Consider the following 18,602-nt stretch of genomic DNA (forward strand, 5'->3'; position numbering starts at 1 on the left):
GGGACAGGGACCCAATAGGCTGGGGGCAGCACTGCCTGATGGCTATATCATCGTTCTTCTACTGCTTCTACTATTGTGGCTTGCAAGCTGAGAAAACTTCATTCCTCTATTTTGTCCTTCCTTTACATATCCTTGTACAACATACTTATGCTTACAATTCTTCCCCTTCCTGCGGGTCATTTTCCAAGTTCTGGAAGCCAAAGGCTCTCTATCCATTAGCCTCCAAAAGAAGAAATGGAAACAGAGAGATTTTTATATTTCAGCCATTTTTCAGTTATTGAAATCTTATGCATAATGCATTTGTGTATGAATTGGTTTATCCATTTTAAGTCAGAGGTCCTCTGAATGAGCTCCATGTCTTCATCTAGATCTTGAACAAAATCGACTTCACCACGTTCACCACATAATGAATAATAAAACACACAGAGTGCATTGCGAATTCTTCTCCATAAAGCTTCACAGTATTTGCCACCCTAAAAAAAAGTCCTAATTGAAATTTTTAGAAGTCATAGAACCATCTCTCTTTAGTGTTACAGCAAAGCATAATATGGCTGATATACTAATAAATTCTGTTACCTTCTGGACTTGACTTCTAAAATATGACATTGGATTGACTATTATTGACATCAGTTACATGTGCTGGGCTCCACGGGCTCTACTTAATTACTAAAGCTCATTGGCATGAACAGTAGCAAGTGCAGGCTAGCCTTCGCTGAAACGGGAGTTGAGGGTGGCTGAAAGGGGCCCGTCGGTTCTGGTGTTGCCCCTCAACATCTTGGACAATGATTCCTGCAACTGTACCTAGGCCGGGTCAGAGGAGGGCTTTGTTTCTTTCAAATGCTGTGTGCACTGCACAGCTAGCCGAGATTCATTTATCAGAAGCTGACTGCGATAGCTTACATGGGAATGCTACCCCTGGGGGTCTGAGCATCCAGGAACAATAAGAGACTGCCAAATCAACCCACCCTCTAACTGTGCCTACTGATGCTCAGCTGCTTACAATAAAAACAAGTAACAATGCACCCGTGTCCTCAAGAACCTTTTCTCCTTTTGGTGTATTCAGAGGGTAACTTTAGAGACAATGTGGAAACTTAAACCACAAGCACAGTTGAAAAAGAAAATGGCCATTTTGTCACTCCAGAGGTACATCCCGAGGCCAAATCTATGGATATCCAAAGTGCAACCTGAGGGATCTATAGAAGCCCGGGACTCATGTTTGGTCTCTTTGTATAATGTTCATGTCCTGAAGAAACGGATGCCTCTTTGAGCCCATACTATTCTTTATTAGATTTTGCACCAGCTTCTTGTCATGACAGCATTCTCTTTTTGCACCATTACGTTTGGGGAGACACGGAAAGGAAGTAGGATCTTGGTACAGATAAGCCAGCTTCCCAGACTGGACGCACATTTATCCAGGGGCAGGGAGAACCCAGAAATGAGGACAGATTGGAAGGTTGAACAGGGTGTCATGGTTGGTCAATGCTTCACGCTCAGCGTGGCAAGTGGGTGCCATCCATGAACAAGCAGGCATAGCTCGCTCATTCGGGTTACCTTCTATTCTGCAAGAGCATGTATAGGAACTAGACCTTCAGTAGTTTTGCAGAATTATTTTTCTTCCCATCTGTTGTTAGGGGCTGAATGTTTGTGTTCCCCTCAAGTTCGCATGTTGAAAACCTAATGCCCAAGGTAATGGTTTCAGGAGGTGAGGTCTCTGGGAGGGGATCAGGTCATGAGGGCAGAGCTCATAAAAGAGGCCCCAGAGAGCTAGCTTAGCCCTTGCACCATGCGAGGACACAACAAAAAATGGAAAAATCTGTAACCCCGGAAGAGGGCTCTCACCGGACCGGCTGGCACACTGATGAACTTGGACTTTCAGCCTCCAGCAGTGTGGGCAGTCAATTTCTGTTGTTTCTAAGCTACCCAGATGTGGCATTTTGTTACACCAGCTTGAATGGACTAAGACCAACATCTAATTTCATATTGTGGACATAGGCTTCCTTGCTTGCACCCACACGTTACAGCTGATCGGGGTGGAAGAGTTCCGTAGGAATTGGGGGTGGGGGCACTTATATGTTCAACCTTGTGAGTGGCTGCAGGCTCTGTCGGGGCTCCCACTGGCAGAGGTGACACCCTCTGTCACTCTCCGTCACCTGACACCACAGAAGGTCGTCCCCCTCCTCCCCCCCACCCCGGCCAGCCATCATGTCCGTCATGGCCACCACTCAAAATCACTCCTTTCAGTTGCTAGATGAATGTGCTTGCCAGGAGGACAGACATGTTGACCTATCTGTAGTCTGTATTTCTTATCACCTCATTAATGCTGGTAGTTGCTTTGACAGAAGGGGGGAAAGGGACACCCAGCTCTCACAATCTAATGGGATTTGAAAGCCAGTAAAAGTCTGAGAAGCAAGACACCTGTAAGGAAGGTTATCTTGCCGGTGCCCTTTGGAGTTGGCAGAAGTCCAAGTGGAAGCCGGGTCAGGAATGGGGAGAAATGGGGGCCCCAGGTGCTAGCCTGGGTTTGTTTTAAGGTGACAGATGCTTCCTCCTACTGCTTCTGCCTCAAGGCACACTGAGCAGAGAGGTGAGAGCAGATTCAGTCCTGCTTGTTGCCACAAATGAGCTGCATTCAATACGTGTCTCTCCAGCGATTTCTAATTCTAAGCTACATACTCATTCCTTCCTGTGGTTTTAAGAGTTTTACTAATCTAAGTAGTATGATAGTAATTCAGGTCCCAATATTTCTTATCTGCAGTTCCAAAATTTTAAAAATTTCCGAAGTTTTTTTTTTTCTCTTTCCTGCACTCCCCTTATTAACAAAACTTGATCTGATCTGAAATGAGGCTAATCAGAGTTCTCATTTTATCCCACTTAGCGGGAATAGTAATACAACTTGCTGCAGAAATTGAACACGGTTGACTGTGAGTTACAGCCTCAGACTCCACCCACTGGGAGTATTATTACATAACGTATAGTATCAGCCCTGGGATGACTTTCTAAAAATCTAAAAGGAGTCTGAAATCCAAAACACAGATGGTCCCAAGGATCTCAGATAAGGGACTGTGAGCTTGTGGTACCTATAACTTCTTTCAGAGGCTTTCTTAAAATAGAAATTTTAAACTTCACACCCGTTAGAGTGGCTATTATTTGAAAACAAAACAAAACAAAATAACAAGTGTTGGTAGGGACATAGAGTGGAGTGTAAGTGCCCGACATTAAGCTTCTGATTGCCCGGGCATCCATTTCAAAGACAGCATCTTGAGCAAATGCATCGGCGGCTACCTGAAATGGCCACTCGCAGAACAGTGGAGAAGAAACTAGGCTGCTCCCACCCAGGAAGCGTGCCTTTCAGAAAGCCCTGGAAAACCTAGAGAACTGACCGCTTGAGTGCCCCTCATCTCCCTTCCCATGCCCTAATTCCTACTCTTCGGTTTTATATTAGGAAATCAGCCAATTGGCAGTGAACCTGAGAAATTTCAGGCACCCTACACTCGACCTGAATAAAGGCAAAGCCCCAGGTTGTCCCTGTGACCCCTGACCTTGCTATGTGGTCACTGACCATGCCATGTGCTCTCCAGGTCCCCTGAGTAATAAATCTTGTTCCTCAAGGTTCGCTGATGGTTTCTTGCTGAAGAGCAAGAGCCAACCCAGCCCTAAGTAAGGGCCCTGGTTGGGGAAATGTCTGTGGAGCTTGCTATGAGTGATGGTGACCAGGCTGGCACGGCAGGCATCCTTAACCGAACGTGCTACCATCAACAGGCTTGGGAACATGGAGAAACTGGAACTCTCGTGCTTGCTATAGGGAATGTAAAATGGTGCAATGCTATGGAAAACAGTATGGCGGTTCTTCAAAACATTAAAGTTAGACTTACCATATGATCTAGCAATTCCGCTCCTGGAATTTTCAATCCAAAAGAATTGAAAGCAAGTACTGGAACAGATATTTGTGCACTTCTGTTCACAGTGGCATTATTTACAATAGCCAAAAGGTGGATGTGACCCACGTGTCCATTGATGAATGCACAGGTTACTAAATGTGGTATGTATAGATAATACATCCAGCCTTGAAAAGGAAGAAAATTCTGACACGTGCTACCACACGGATGAACTTTAAAGACAGGCTACGTGAAATCATCCAGACACAAAAAGACAAATATTGTGCAATTCCACTTACATGAGGTAACTAGAGGAGTCAAATTCATAGAGACGGGAAAGAGAATGGTGGTTGCTGGGAGCTGGGGAGAGGGAGAAGTGCAAAACGAGTCTTTAATGGATTCAGAGTTTCAGTTTAGGAAGATGATAAAAGCCTGTGGATGGATGGTGGTGATGGTGAACAATAATGCCAATGTACCTCCTGGCCACTGAACTGTACCTTTAAAGATGGTAACAATGTTACATTTGATGTTATGTATATTTTACCACAATTAAAAAAAAAATCAGTTTTTTTTTTTTGGCAAAAAAATTCAGTTTTAAGTGTAACTTCTCTAAGTTCTTGATATGTTACTTTTTCCCCTCCCCCAACCTTTTTTTTTTTTTTTTTTTGTGGGCCAGAAAGTGGAATTACTCAAAGCATAGAGTGACTTTATGTTTTAAGTGGGTTTATACGTTCTTGAAGACTGCTAAGCTGGAGTTACCTGTGACATTAGGTACTTCGATGGGATGTGACCCTATAATACGGTCAAAGGTGAGAGACTGACATAGGACATCTGAGATTCCCTGAGACCCAGCAGGGTGATTGTGGGCAAGCCAGTTAGCTACTTTATATGATTATATATATTTATATATTTACATGAATAATCCTTACCTCGTTTCATAAGCTGCCCTACTGAGCTAAGTTATATGAAAATGCTTGAAAAATCAAACACACTTTGCAATTCTAATGCGTTCTTATGAAAATGAAGTTGTTAACATGGCCCCTTGGATGCCAGACTTGTTTCTTAGGAGGGGCTGACGGCTGCAGAATTTGGACTTGTAAAGCTGGACTCCGGTAGAGAGGAATGATTTGTTGTGCCTTTCCTCCAGCTGGAGAGCACGTGGCATGAAATGGTTTGGGGAACCCTGGAGGACACACAGCTCATTGGTTGCCGCATCGAGCAGAAGCTGAACTCTTTGACTTGGCCACTCCGCTCCTTGGCAGGATCCCCCTTCTCCATCCTTTCTTCGTAGGGCTGGAGGCAGTGACCTACAGCCTGAGCGGGACAAAAGACCCACGAGCTGGTCCCCAGGGCTGCTGAGTGATGGACAGCAACGCACTTCTTGCCTCCTATTGGGAGCTGCATCTTCCCCACTTGCTGGAGTGCACGCAGCACCCCTCGGGCGCAGGACCGCAGCTTTCGAGGGCTCCTTCCTCCCACGTGTGCACAGCACGGAAGGATGTGCTCAAGAATGCTGGGTTTGACAGCTTCCAGTTCCTTCCCAGACAGATTTCCCCCCTTCCCAAATGCGGTTGCCTGGCTGGGTATACATCAGATATTTTACAGTTCTTTAAAATGCAGCCAGAGTGCTTTGGGACACATTCTGCAATCAGACTAAAACAATATTGTCCTGCCGGCTCTGCCAAGTCACTGTCTTTGACAGATTTCTCATTGCCGTGCATCATTTCAACCCTCTTCCATCTGCTCAAACGTACCCAGTCATGACTTGCTATTTCTTTGCTTAGTCAATCCACTCGGTGGCTGGTGAGAGGGACTGATCTACTTTCTAGATTTTTCTACTTTTCCTATTTCTTACAATTTACTGTATTTATCTCCCGGCCTGAGGAAAGATTTCCTTGGGGACACAGTTATTTCTGTGAGGATCAGGGGCTTTGAAAACCAGCAGAGGCTCCTTGCGAACGCTCTGTTTCCAACTGACTCGAATAATCCTCGTCCTCAGCCAGCGTCTTGTTGGCCTCCTCCCAGAAGGCATTTTGAAGAAAGGACACGGTGAAGGCTGGACACTGGCTTATGGAGGGGTGGACGCGGGAAGTTGCTTGACAGTTTTATGGGGAGGGGGAGGAATTTGGAAATCACTGAAGAAACCCTGGCACATCTGGAACCACGTGTGTCCTGTCACAAAATCCACATGCTGTCGAGCGTGGCCTCTCACAGGGCGCTTTCATTGCGCTCTTCCGGCCTGTCCCATCATGTCCCGTGCTAATCTTTCCTCTTTCCCTCCTGTGGCCTTAGACAAAGAATCCCCAGGAAGAGAAAACAATCCTTAAGGAAGATACAGATGATGTAATTTGACAGAGTTACGGCCTCAGAAAGTAAAATCTGCCTTGATGGGAGCCCAAAGATAAGAGCCTTGTAGGAACACCGTGAGGGCTTTATTTTTCCATGGCTGCCACCTGACCGAGCTCTAGCCTGCAAACGCTAACCATATACAAGTTGTATCTCCTTCGGAGCCCATGCTTTCCTGCCTGCATCCTGTCATTCTTCTCCAGCTCCTTACCCACAGCTCGTCCTGACCCCCCAGCTGCCCATGGTGCCCTTCTAAGGGGTGACAGATGGTTGCACATGTCCTTCTAGGATCTCTGGGTTCACCCTGGGAGCGTTAGGAGGCCTAGACTTGTAACCCACACTGTGCTGCTTTTACTTTTTTCCCCCTTTGGCCTTCTAGATTATTATCGATTCCCTCCTCCCCTTACTTACTAGCTTCCTTTCGATTGCTATTTGTCTGAGCTGAGTCAGTGTTGCTGTGTCTTCTTTCATTTCTCTCTAGGAATTTGTTTACGTCAGTGAGACATGCAAGAAGTTATATTTGCAAACTTACTTTCCTGCCGGTCACTGAGGATGCATCCTAGGCTGCTTTTCTTGAGTAGCAGACACTGCTCAGAATTCTGAGGAAAATTCTTGATTAGCTCTTCTGATAGCGGAGGATGTGAATCTGAGTACTAACTGCTGTAGACAGAATTTATGTCCCCTTCCCGCCCTCCAGCTCCGTATGTTGAAGCCTTAACTCCCAATGTGATGGTATTAGGAGGTGGGGCCTTTGGGAGGTGATTAGTTGTAGGTGAGGGTGAAGGTGGAGCCCCCACATGGTGAGACTAGTGCCCTTAGAAGAGGAAGGGATTAGAACCCTCTTTCTCTCTCTGTCCTCACATGGCAGAGACAGCAGCTGTCCACAAGCCAGGAAAAGGGTTCTCACTGCAACCCAACCCTGTTGGCCCCCTGATCTTGGACTTAGAGCGTCCAGACTATGAGAAATCAGTTTCTGTTTAAGCCATCCAGACTCTGGTGTGTGTGTGCATGTGGCATGAACTAAGGCATTAACTAAGTCAAGCACTGGCCAGGGAATTAAAGCACCCATCCTTAGCCCACCGGGCATCCCATTTGAGACCAGAGGTTTGTGTGGACAATACCCTGCATTATAAGGGCTGGCAGAATTTCCAACTTCAAATTCTTTCTTGAGGCACATGTGAAGCTTAAGCAATTCATTGTCGAGACAGCTTCAACCTAGCCTGGGTTCCGGCTATCTTCAGTGGCTGACGTTACACCTGCGCCATGTGACCTCCTCAGCTCAGTTGCTGTTGTTTTTAATCTAAGGAAAGCCCATTAAAGGAAGCATCAGGGTATGCGTGCAGGCCAAGGGAAAACCACAAATCATAACATGCTCCCCGAGGTGTGTGCGTGAACTGAAAAAGGGAGTATCTTACATGTTAATAGGAGCTTAGAGTAGGGCTGCCAGATAAAACGGCAGGATTGCCAGTTACATCTGAATTGCAGATAAGCAATGAATCTTTTTTAAGTATAAGTGTGTTCCATTGGGTGTCTGGTGTTCGGTCTTTGAGCCTTACTGCTCCACGTGTGGCCCCAGAATCTGCAACAACTCCATGTTCTGGAAGTTTGTTAGAAAAGCAGAATCTTAGGCCCCATCCCAGACTTACTGAGCCGGAATCTGCACTTTTCACAAGCTCCCCAAGACTGTAGCCTGCACATTAACATTTGGGAAGTGCTGTTTCAGAATTCACAGCCTATTTTCATAGACATGATCGCATTGGTCTTTAAATTGTCCTGGGAGATCGGCAAGGGAAAGGGAAGCAGCGAAGAGCTTCTTCTCACAACCAGTCTTTTTGATGGACCGGAGACCTCAGTGCTCACAGGTCATCAGCATACACACAATTTCCCCCCTCGAAGGGCATAGCCTCTTCCTTCTGCCTCCCCTCCTGTTTCCAGACCTGCTTAGCCCCTGAAGCAGGTGAGATCTGCCAGCAAGGGCTGACGGTGGGAGCAGGAAGTTGAGGGCGGGTCCTTATTCTAGAGGAGCCTCTGCTCCCAGACCCTTGACCCTCTCCACACAGCATGTTCACCCAGCGGCCACCATAGCAGCCACCTCTACGGGTATCCTGCTCTTTCTGTTTAAAGTCATCATCAGTGTCAACTGGAGCCATTCATTTAGTCACAGCTCTTTGGGAAAAGACGATACATTGGAAGAAATGGACATATCCCTGGTAGGAGTCATTTTGATTTCAGATATGTTAACACGTGAAAGAGGTATGCTCCTGAATCCAGGAAGTATGGTAACGAGCTGTGGGGTAGCGTTCAGAAAATAGCAGGGACAAATACGGGTGTTGGAAGACAAGCCAGATCAAATGCTTAGGTGGGAGGAAAGGGCATTGCGAGTGGGTGTGCATGGAAGAATGTGGCTGCAGGAGTTGGATGGATAAAACATAAAGGGAGGGGCGCCTGGGTGGCTCAGTTGGTTAAGCGACTGCCTTCGGCTCAGGTCATGATCCTGGAGTCCTGGGATCGAGTCCCACATCGGGCTCCCTGCTCGGCGGGGAGCCTGCTTCTCCCTCTGACCCTCCTCCCTCTCATGCTCTCTGTCTCTCATTCTCTCTCTCTCAAATAAATAAATAAAATCTTAAAAAAAAAACAAAACATAAAGGGAGGAAGAAATGTCTAAGCTGTCAGTGGTCTCGTCAAGCAGGCTTGAGTTAGGAACTCCAGACCATGACAAGCTCTATCAGTGCTAATAGGCACCTCTGTTCCACAATGCATTAACCCTGTTGATAGATTTTTTTTTTTTAAATCAAGGTTCTGGTTCTTTGATAAGAATAACCTTTCTTTCTTTCTTTTTTACATGCATCCCAAATTTTTAGAAGGCCTATTATCTGAAAATCCATACTTAAAATGTAAGGAAAAATAGGTTATTACCTGCATTACAAGTGGATTTTAAACTTACAAAATAGTGGAATTGAAAAAAATTTTCTCACGTGTTCCTGGATCAATTAATATTTGGGTGAGAATGAGAGGAAAGCTTCAATTAAATTAATTCAACAAGCCTTTACTGGTTATCTACTTACTATGCTATTAAATATAAAGTTATTAAGATTTCATGGCAGTGGAAGAATTTTAAAAAGAAACTATGAAATTTTAATATAATTTGAGTCGTAAATATTTGACAGCCTCATTAAAAAAAATAGACTGGATTAGATTCTGGAATATCTTTGCAAATGATTTTACTGCATTAAATTTGATAATTTCACCACCTGCATAAATTCCCCTAATGGGCTCCCATTGACCTTGGATAAAAATCAAATCTGGTCCCTAAGTACTGATCTGGGTGGTTCTTCACCTACACTGTCCTTTCCCAAGCCTACAGTGCAACAATATTGCCCTTGCAGTCCCCTCTCCTGCCACTGTGCTTTTCATTGGTTGACAGACATCACCACTATCATAGAGTACTTAAATCACGGAGTCTTGCAGAGTGCCTGGGCAGAGGGAGTGCTTAATAACATTGCTGATGGATGGAGGGACTGAATGAATGAATGTAGGTCCATTAAATCTTTTATAGAGCTAAGGATTTGTTTCATTTGTTCTCCTAACCGGGGGAGAAAAATATTTAGCAGCCATTTGTTTTAGAGGCAGGAGGATGTTGACGTAAAAGAATACTGGGCTAGGACTTGGGATATTTCCAGCTTTCACCCTTGCTAGTTGGGCAACCTTGGACTAGTCGTTCACACACCCAGGTTCCTGATCTGCACAGTGTGGAATTTGGCTAAACCCGGTCTCCCCTAGCTCTAGCTTTAATGGCCACCAACTTCTCATTCTTTTTCTTGGTGGAGTGTATGTAGTCCCCTCCCCGATCCCTTCCTGCAACATTTCTTTATCTTTCCTTTTGTGTATGCACTAATAGCCAGCAACCTGTGTAACCCTGGGAATGTAGTTCAAATCACAGCCTTCATTTCAGCCAAGGCTGAAAGGTAAACACAGATGGGTAACAGAGCAGCTCAGAAAATCAACCACTTTATTCATGAGGCCATCTGGTCATCCTTTACAGTGTCTTTCTGTACAATCATTAGGAAAAGACACATTGGAAGCTGTTAAATTTCACAGCTGAATTTGCTGGCCAAAGGTCTCCTTTCTACAAGGCTGGACCCTGATAAATGACTAAGCATTTTTGAGGGGCGTGTTGTTGATATGACAAATATCTGTCTTCCCTCATGATCTAAGATTTGGACATTGATACTCTGGAGCAACCTGAAATGACTACAGCTCTTTCTATAGCTGTCTTGTTTATGCCTTGCTAAGCATACTGGGGAGCCAGTATGGCTAATAATATCATTACCAATAGATGCTAAAACATTCAACTCAGCAGTGTGAGAAATACCTAATGAGCACCTCACTTGCACCCCTGCTTAGCTTCTGCAGTTTCTTCTGAACTTAATATCCATGGATCTTCCTGTTTCTTTTTGATCACAGCGGCTTCATCTGCTTGAAAACGCCCACTAAGGCCCAGAACAGAACCCCCACCCCCGCGCCCTTAACTTCTGCACCTGCTGGTCAATCCCCAAAGACTCCTTGAGTCCAATTTACCAGCTGCTCTGCCCACCTGCATCCCCACTGAGGCGTGCTTGGGCAGCCTCCTCTGCTGGTGTCCTGCCCTGCTTGCCAGCTCCCAGCCAGTTCTCCTGTCCAACTCCTCCACCCTAGGAAAACTCAGGCCAACCCCATTTCTGGGCTGAATTAAGAAATTCAGAAATTCCACATCAAGTGGTAGCAACCCTGGGCAGCTGAGCAGCAGGATGAAAACAGAGCCATCTCTCATCCGGAGATCCCAGGGGGACTTTTCAAGGCAGGGAACCTATGAGAACACTTTCCCGGTTGTCCCTTGGTCATTTTCTTTTTCCCTTACCCTTCCAATGAGCCCATCAAATACTGTTTTTCTCCAAGGGTGAAAAATATTGCAGCTGAACTTTCACTTCCTGTTTAACTTTTGATGGAAAGAGCAGTGCGCCCTGCACATTTCACTCTGGATAAAAATAGCTCTGCTGTCTTTAAGTCATTAAGCGAACATAAAAGGCGATTTGTGATCTCAGGATATCCGTAACCTGGCATCTGTCACCGTTCCTCCGTTCTCATCTAGAGGCGAGGCATTCAGAACAAGGATTCCACGCTTAATGGTGCCTTGAGAGTAAGTGCTCCCAGGTGCCCATCAAACCTGTCACTCTGAACTGCTGTCGCTAAGTGACAACGTGTCCCTCCACCCTCCGTTGCTTTTTGCATAAACAGGCCCGTAGAGTTGGGCCAGCAGAGACTTCCAGGGCTGGCTGTGCAATGCCCTGACCCTAAGAACGGTGAGTCCCCCTCACCTGGCTTTGCTGTGCCCATTCCAGCACTCCTCTTCGTTGGCTGCACCTGCTGTCATGCTCTCATCCTTGCAGATGGTGTAGGGCAATGCCGACCAGACCTTTTTAGAGAGCTTCAGTTTCTCTTTTATGTCTGTGACCTGATCAAGAAAGCAAGGAAAGAGAGTGAATAGTCTCCCCAGCTGTTGCCCATTTCTACACAAGGACACGACACAGGTGAAGGTTAGAGAATCTGTGATAGGACGAGCACAAACTCTATCAGTTTTAAGAGAGAGACTCCATGCTGCAGGATTTATTGCCCAGGCAAAGCCTCCCTACCTCCTCCCTCAATCTTCCTCTAGCTCCTGGCAGAGAGTTCGCAGGTAATTGGCTTTTGTTTTCCATCTTTTCTGTCCTCCCATGCTTTGAATTAAAAACTTACAAAGCATCTCAATGGCTTCAGGTCCCTCTCTGGCTGGGAAAAATAGGTGTTCCCTATTGCAGATTTCCCTAAATATATTCTTTAGAATTCATTTGCTTGGATGTCAGATAAATGCACAAAAACAATGCACCGAGAGAAAAAATCTTTCCCCAATGGTCTATTTGTTTTCTGTAAGAAATAAATATTGTCACTAATTTGACTGCTGGTAACCTCTGCTCTTAACTGATGGACAAGTCTATACAGTGCACACTTGGATGGTGAGTAGCAAGCCAAACCCACTTAAAAATCTCTACAGCAGAAAGAGAAAAGTCATTCCGAATACAGGTAAGTGTAAAATCCTCAGCCCTATGGATGGTTGGCGGGGAAAAGCTTAGTAACCCCATCTTTAGTGTTTTCAGGCTCAGCACTGACTTTTCACCTGCAGAAAGAGTAGAGACAGGGATTCAGTACCATTTTGGTTCTATAGTTAACATCTAGGTTCATGCAGTCACAACTCTGATTTTCTATTCTATTCCCTATGTGAACATTGGGAACCTATGGATAGTTGAAATGCATCTGTTGTAGGTTGAATTATAATGCCCCACATTCATATGCTGAAGTCCTAACACTCAGTCCCTCAGAATGTGACCTAATTCGGACATAGTTTTTTTTCGTTTGTTTGTTTGTTTTGTTTGTTTGTTTTTTACAGAGGTAAGAAAAGTTAAAATGAGATTATTAGAATGGCCCTAGTCCAAAGGGAAACTTGGGACACAGAGATATGCATAAAGGTAAGAAAATGTAGAGAAAGACCTAGAAAAGATTGTCCCCTCACAGCCTCAGAAAAAACCAATCCTGCTGACATCTTGGTTTAGGACTTCTAGCCTCCAGAGCCATGAGACAATAAATTTCTGTTCTTTAAGTGGTATGTTGATACAGCAGCTTTATCATACCCACAAGGTATTATAGAGGGGACAACCACTGAGACTTACTGGCATTTTGTATTTGAGATCGATAGCCTTTGGAAATAAAGTATTCAGTGTTTACTGTGGATGGAGTATAGAGTTTAGGAAAACAATTCCAAAGATCTTTTGTCAGGTTTAAGAGTAAATACAAAGGAATATGGAACCTCTGTTCCAATCATGTTTCCCAGCAGCTCCAGATTTATATAGTCTTTGGCCCTTGCTTCTCTGTGATTCTGATGATGACAAGAGGCTTCAGTACTGTGAGATGTCTGCTCATCCATACGGCCTGAAGACGATCAGAATGCTGAATTTGAGAATCTGGCACATACCCTTAAATAGAGTGATGTTACTTTTGTTTTAGAGCGTGAAGAGAATCCTTGAGTAATGACATTCCAAGAAGTAGCTTACACAAAACAAATGTTTAGGATGGCGTGAGACCTGCACTCTCTGATTTCCCCCACTGATGCTGACTTTGGTCCATGGGCTACCCTAACCCCTGGCTCTCCTTCTGGCCAATCTGACTGGGTAAGGAGCTTTGCAATGAGAGTTAGTCCTTTTCTACTACTTTGGGCACAGATGTGTGTGTATGTTTTTGTTTTATATTTTTTGCTTGAAAGACATGTAGCCATTTCTATCCAGCTACAGATGGATGCACATTCTGTTTATCAATTATAAAAGAACACAATTCCCAAAAGCCAACTAATAAATGTTGAAAGAATGACAGAAAAATCACCATTCTGCAGCCATCATAGTAATAATTGATTTCAACAAATATTAGCTACAGATGCTGCTGTGGGTTGAATTGCATCCCTCCCAAAAGATGTTGGAGTCCTAACCACAGTACCTGTGAATGTGACTTTATTTGGAAATGGGGTTGTTGCAAAAGATCAGGTTAAAATGGAGTCATTAGGGTGGACTCTACTCCAATATGACTTTGTCCTTATAAAAAGGGGATATTTAGGCACAGAGACAGAAATACATGTGGAGAACACCATGTGAAGATGAAGGCATGGATCAGGAGGATATATTTACAATCCAAGGAACATCAAAGATCGCCAGCAATCCACCAGAAGCTAGGAGAGAGTCAAGGAACAGATTCGCCCTCATAATCCCAGAAGGAACCAACCCCACTGACACTGTGATCTTAGACTTCTAGCCTCCCAATTGTGAGACAGTAAATCTGTCATAAGCAACCCACTTGGTGGTACTTTGTCACAGCAGCCCTCACAAACCAGTATAAATGCAAAAAACGTTGGGTGAAAGTTTGATGGGGCATAGGATGTTTGCACAATCTCAAAGTATTTACCACAGATTCCTCATTATTACAAAAGGAAAACTGGTCACTCTACAGTGCAGAAACTGGGCCAGCCCCCACCTTAACCAGGTGATTGAAGTAGTGGGACAAAGTGATTTAGGGTGCCTCCAGATGTGAGGTGACAAGAAGGACACATCACTTATGTGGCTAAAATTCATAACGCGGATCCAATCATGAGGACACATCAAACAAATGCAATGTCCCAGGTGATGGACATTCTATGAGACAATTGGCTTGTACACTTCAAACATGTCAGTCATAAAAGACAAGGGAAGGCTGAATACTTCTTCCAGATTAAGAGGAATAAGACACATGACATTCAAATGCAGCATATGATTCTGGATTGGGCACTAGGTTGGAAAAATAATTGCCAGAAAGGATATTATGGAGATAGTTGGCAAAATTTGAATATTGACTCTATATTAAATAATACTGTGTTGGTGTTGAATTTTCTGAATATGAACTCATATTGTGGTCATATGGGAGAATGTCATGTTCTTAGGAGATACATGTTGGACTATTTAGAGTTAAAGGGTTATGGTTTCCACAGCTTACTCTAGAATGATTCAGGAATCCTCATCATCATCATCACATAGATGTATAGAGATAGAGCAAGATAGCAAATGTGACAATTTTTTAAAAGATTTATTTATTTATTTGAGAGAGAGAGAAAGAGCACATGCACACATGAGAAGGGGGAGGGGCAGGGGGAGAGAATCTCAAGCAGACTCCCTACTGAGTGCAAAGCCCGATGTAGGGCTCAATCCCATGACCCATGAGATCATGACCTGAGCTGAAACCAAGAGTTGGACGCTCAACTGACTGAGCCACCCAGGTGCCCTGCAAATGTGGCAAATTTTTAATGCTGAATGAATCTAGATGGATGTATACAATTTTTTAAAAATGCAATTTTTCAGTACATTTGAATTTTTTTCAAAATAAAACATGTCAAAAATAAAATCCCTCACTTGATTTGTTCTTCAAGGTGCCACATTGGTGTCCCTCACCTTTGAAACCTGGGCTATCACCCCTAAGCTACTCATTCTCATGGTTCTCAAACACAAACTCCAGGAAAAGAAATAGGCATTGCATATGCATAACTAATCCAGAAAACTGTCACTAGCTTCAGTCCTGAAATACTGTAAGGTGTATTCTGTCCCATAATAAAGTACACCAAGAATTACCATTCTCTTTTCTGCTTATTTAGTGCTAAGATCCTACCTTTACACTGTGGGAATCTAAACCAAAGATATGTATTTTGGGACACAAAGAAAATAAAATAGCATGACATCCCACAGTATCTCCTCTTTTGAGGCTTGCAAAATTTAACTGTGTATGTTGTGCTGCTCATTCTTTAAATCACACTCAAGCATTGTCTCTTTCAAGGAACATTCTCTGCCTTCCCAGTTAGTTAGATTCAACTTTCTGTGTCCACGGTGCCCTGTTCATTATTTTAAGTACTGATTACTCTAAGTTTTTGTAATTGGCTTACTTTTCTGATTCTAAGACCACCTGCTTCTTGATGCAGGGAGAGGGTTCTAACTTGTCATCCTCAGTGCTTAGATGGGCCAGTTGACCAACCACCCCAGTTTGCCTGGGACATGGGGGTTCTAGAACATGCCATATTTTCAGTACTAAAACTGGGAAGTCCCGGCAAACAAGGACAGGTTGGTCACACATACCTTAGCACATGGTAGGAGCCCAATACATGTCGATTGGGAAAATAGATTTAATTGTCCCAATCTATTACAAGGCCACGGACAATCTTGCTAACACAAAATAGGGTGGTCCCACAACAGGCACTCATGTCAGAAGGGCAGGAGGAGTGGTGGGTTGTATCTGGCTAAGTGAGGAGTGTGTGGGTCCCCTCTGAGTCACCACAGGACATCTTATAATCAGGTTGTGTTCACTCTGGTATTTCAGTAGCCAGGCATTTTCACGGTGTGATTGGAGGACATAACAGCAAAGGAACAGCAAGGGGTGCACATGCCATTTTAACATTCTGCATGGAAACATCGGCCAATTCACTTCCAGCCGAGGGGGCCATGCAGACAAGCTGCAAAAAAGGGACCCTATTAGCCACCAGGGAGGCGCATGCCTTTGATTCCAAAGAATATCCATTTGATTGCAGTTTGTTTTTCAGTATCATGCAAGGTTTTTAATCCTTCCACCGTTTAAATATTTTCACATTTTCTCTTATTTTTATCTCTGAACAATGTGTGTGACCACTTCGTGGTAACTCGAGACCTGAGTTGTTTTTAAAATTTTCTTCCTGGAAACCTTAGTGCACACGACAGTGAGCTAAGCTTTATGCTAGCAAGAACTGGTGGTCAGAATGTGTCACTGAAGTACAGTGAATCCTAATTCCTTACTAACGCAGACCTGATGGGTACAGAGGCCTGGGATCAAATAAATAGTTTGCAGCAATGTCTTTCTGCTTCCCACAGGCGCTATTCTAGGACAAATTAACTTTCTCAAGTACTTGCAAGTTACAGTTGCCATTTGTCCAGTGTTAAGTTCGTAATGCTGTAATGTCAGTATCACCGAGTATTAAATGTTTTGCATCTACACCACTGAGAGATTTTGGAAGTTAACTTCTGTTATGCTGCAGGCCTCCGATCCAAATACACACTGTTGGGGGCCACAGGGAAAATATGGTCCTCTTCTAGAACTTATCTGGAGTTTATTCTGATTTCGGACAATTTCAACTCCTGGGTCCGGTAAAAGCATCGACTCTGTTGAAGGCTTGTCAGAAGGTCCATGCATACTTGACTATAGGAAAACAGTGGTACCATTTTCATGCCCACCCTTTCAGAATCACAAAATCAGACAAAAGAAGGAGGAAGCTGACAAGATGGGATGATTGCAAAACCAAAGGGATTAACAACATCAAAGAGCAGAAAGGATGATCCAAGTCCTGGGTGTCTGACAATTTCATTTAAGAAATAATCTTGTCCCAGATATCGAACTTGAATTTCATCAAGATTCTGAATTACCAAGTTCTGGCTTACAGGGAATACTGGGGGGTACAGGGCCAAACTAAGTAACACCATAAATAAATGATCAGGCACATTCAGTGTGTGGGGTATTATATAAGACAACTGGCCTCAACTCTTCAAAAGAGGTAAAAATGGTAAAAAGGCAGGAAGACTGTCCTAGATGAAAAGAAACTAAAAATGTAACAACCTAATGCTATGGGTGGACCTTTACTGAATCCCGGATTTGGAAGAGGTAAGTACCCAATTATAAGAAAGGGTTTTGAGATAAATGGAGAAATTTGAATACAGAATGGACAGTAGATGATACTACTGAATTACCAATAATATTTTTAAGTGTAATCACTGTGTTGTGTTTATGTAGGAGACTGTCTTTGCTTTTAAAAGATTGATGTTGAGATATTTAGGAATAAAGTGTTACTTTGTTTTTTAATTCTTTGAAAATAGCAAAAAAGTCAACCATCACTGAGCCTACTTGAGAGGCATATGGATGTTCATTATTTTTTTCAACCATTTCAGTTTTGTTAGAAAAAGTTTAAAATAACGAAAAGTTGGGAAAAGAAATGAGACTTTGTTTTCGGGGCACATGATGTTTAAGAGCCTTGCTGAATTCAGCACAGGGCAGTGACCACTCAAAGCAGTTGGGGACTGACTGTGAGCTTTCACTGGGCTAAGACACTCACATGCAATCCTCAACTCCGTGCTGATGTATGATCATTATCCCCTTTTACAATGGGAAACGGAGTCTTTAAGAGGGGAAGAAACTTGCCCTACATCTAATAAATGGTAGACATCAGATCCAAATTCAAGCGTAGGCTTCAGAATTGTTTCCCTTCGCCAGCAGGCTTAAGGGGGACATGTCCCATAGCCACCGCCTCCGGAGAGTGTTTGTTGGGTTGGTGGTGGAGGTATGTATCCATCCCTGGTGCGAGCAAGATGATTCAACGTGATTCAGGATGAAAATATGAGAATTTCTATTTTTACTTTTTAAATATAAAAATATAAGAGGAATTAAGCTTTCCTAATATTTAATCGATCTACAGATTGATATGTCTCTTAATGGGTCCATATGGTGATGGCCATTTCTCAGTTATCCTGAAAGACTTTTCCAGAGTGGAAAGGGACTTCTAGTGGCACCTCTCTCTTCCATTAGCCTGTTCCCGGGGTACTGAAATCTATAGCAGTTCACATATCCTGGTTAAATGCACTTATGAATTAGATTATGTAGTTTTCACTAACTCATTAAATGGACGAGTGACTTAAACTGACTTCTGCAAAGAAACTTTGGATTTCTTTTATTTCCAAAAGTGCAAGCGCAATTGAACAACAATAAAATGGCAGGCTTACTCTTAGTACA

The 18,602-nt window shown here is 43.7% G+C and overlaps 1 protein-coding gene across 2 annotated transcripts in view; it reads right to left on the minus strand.

Annotated features, from left to right (window-relative positions):
* The window catches only part of GPC6 (glypican 6), a 1,081,278-nt gene that overhangs the window by 10,587 nt on the left and 1,052,089 nt on the right, over nt 1–18,602 (minus strand). For both annotated transcript variants that reach the window (XM_045869601.3, XM_054506389.2), the window contains exon 7: nt 11,576–11,712. In XM_045869601.3, the coding sequence (XP_045725557.1) occupies nt 11,576–11,712 (137 nt within the window). The remainder of the gene's footprint in view (nt 1–11,575; nt 11,713–18,602) is intronic.

This window comes from Mirounga angustirostris, unplaced genomic scaffold, assembly GCF_029215605.1.
Source record: "Mirounga angustirostris isolate CCGP_5_RB_7025 unplaced genomic scaffold, mMirAng1.0.hap1 SCAF_3, whole genome shotgun sequence".
NCBI lineage: Eukaryota > Metazoa > Chordata > Mammalia > Carnivora > Phocidae > Mirounga > Mirounga angustirostris.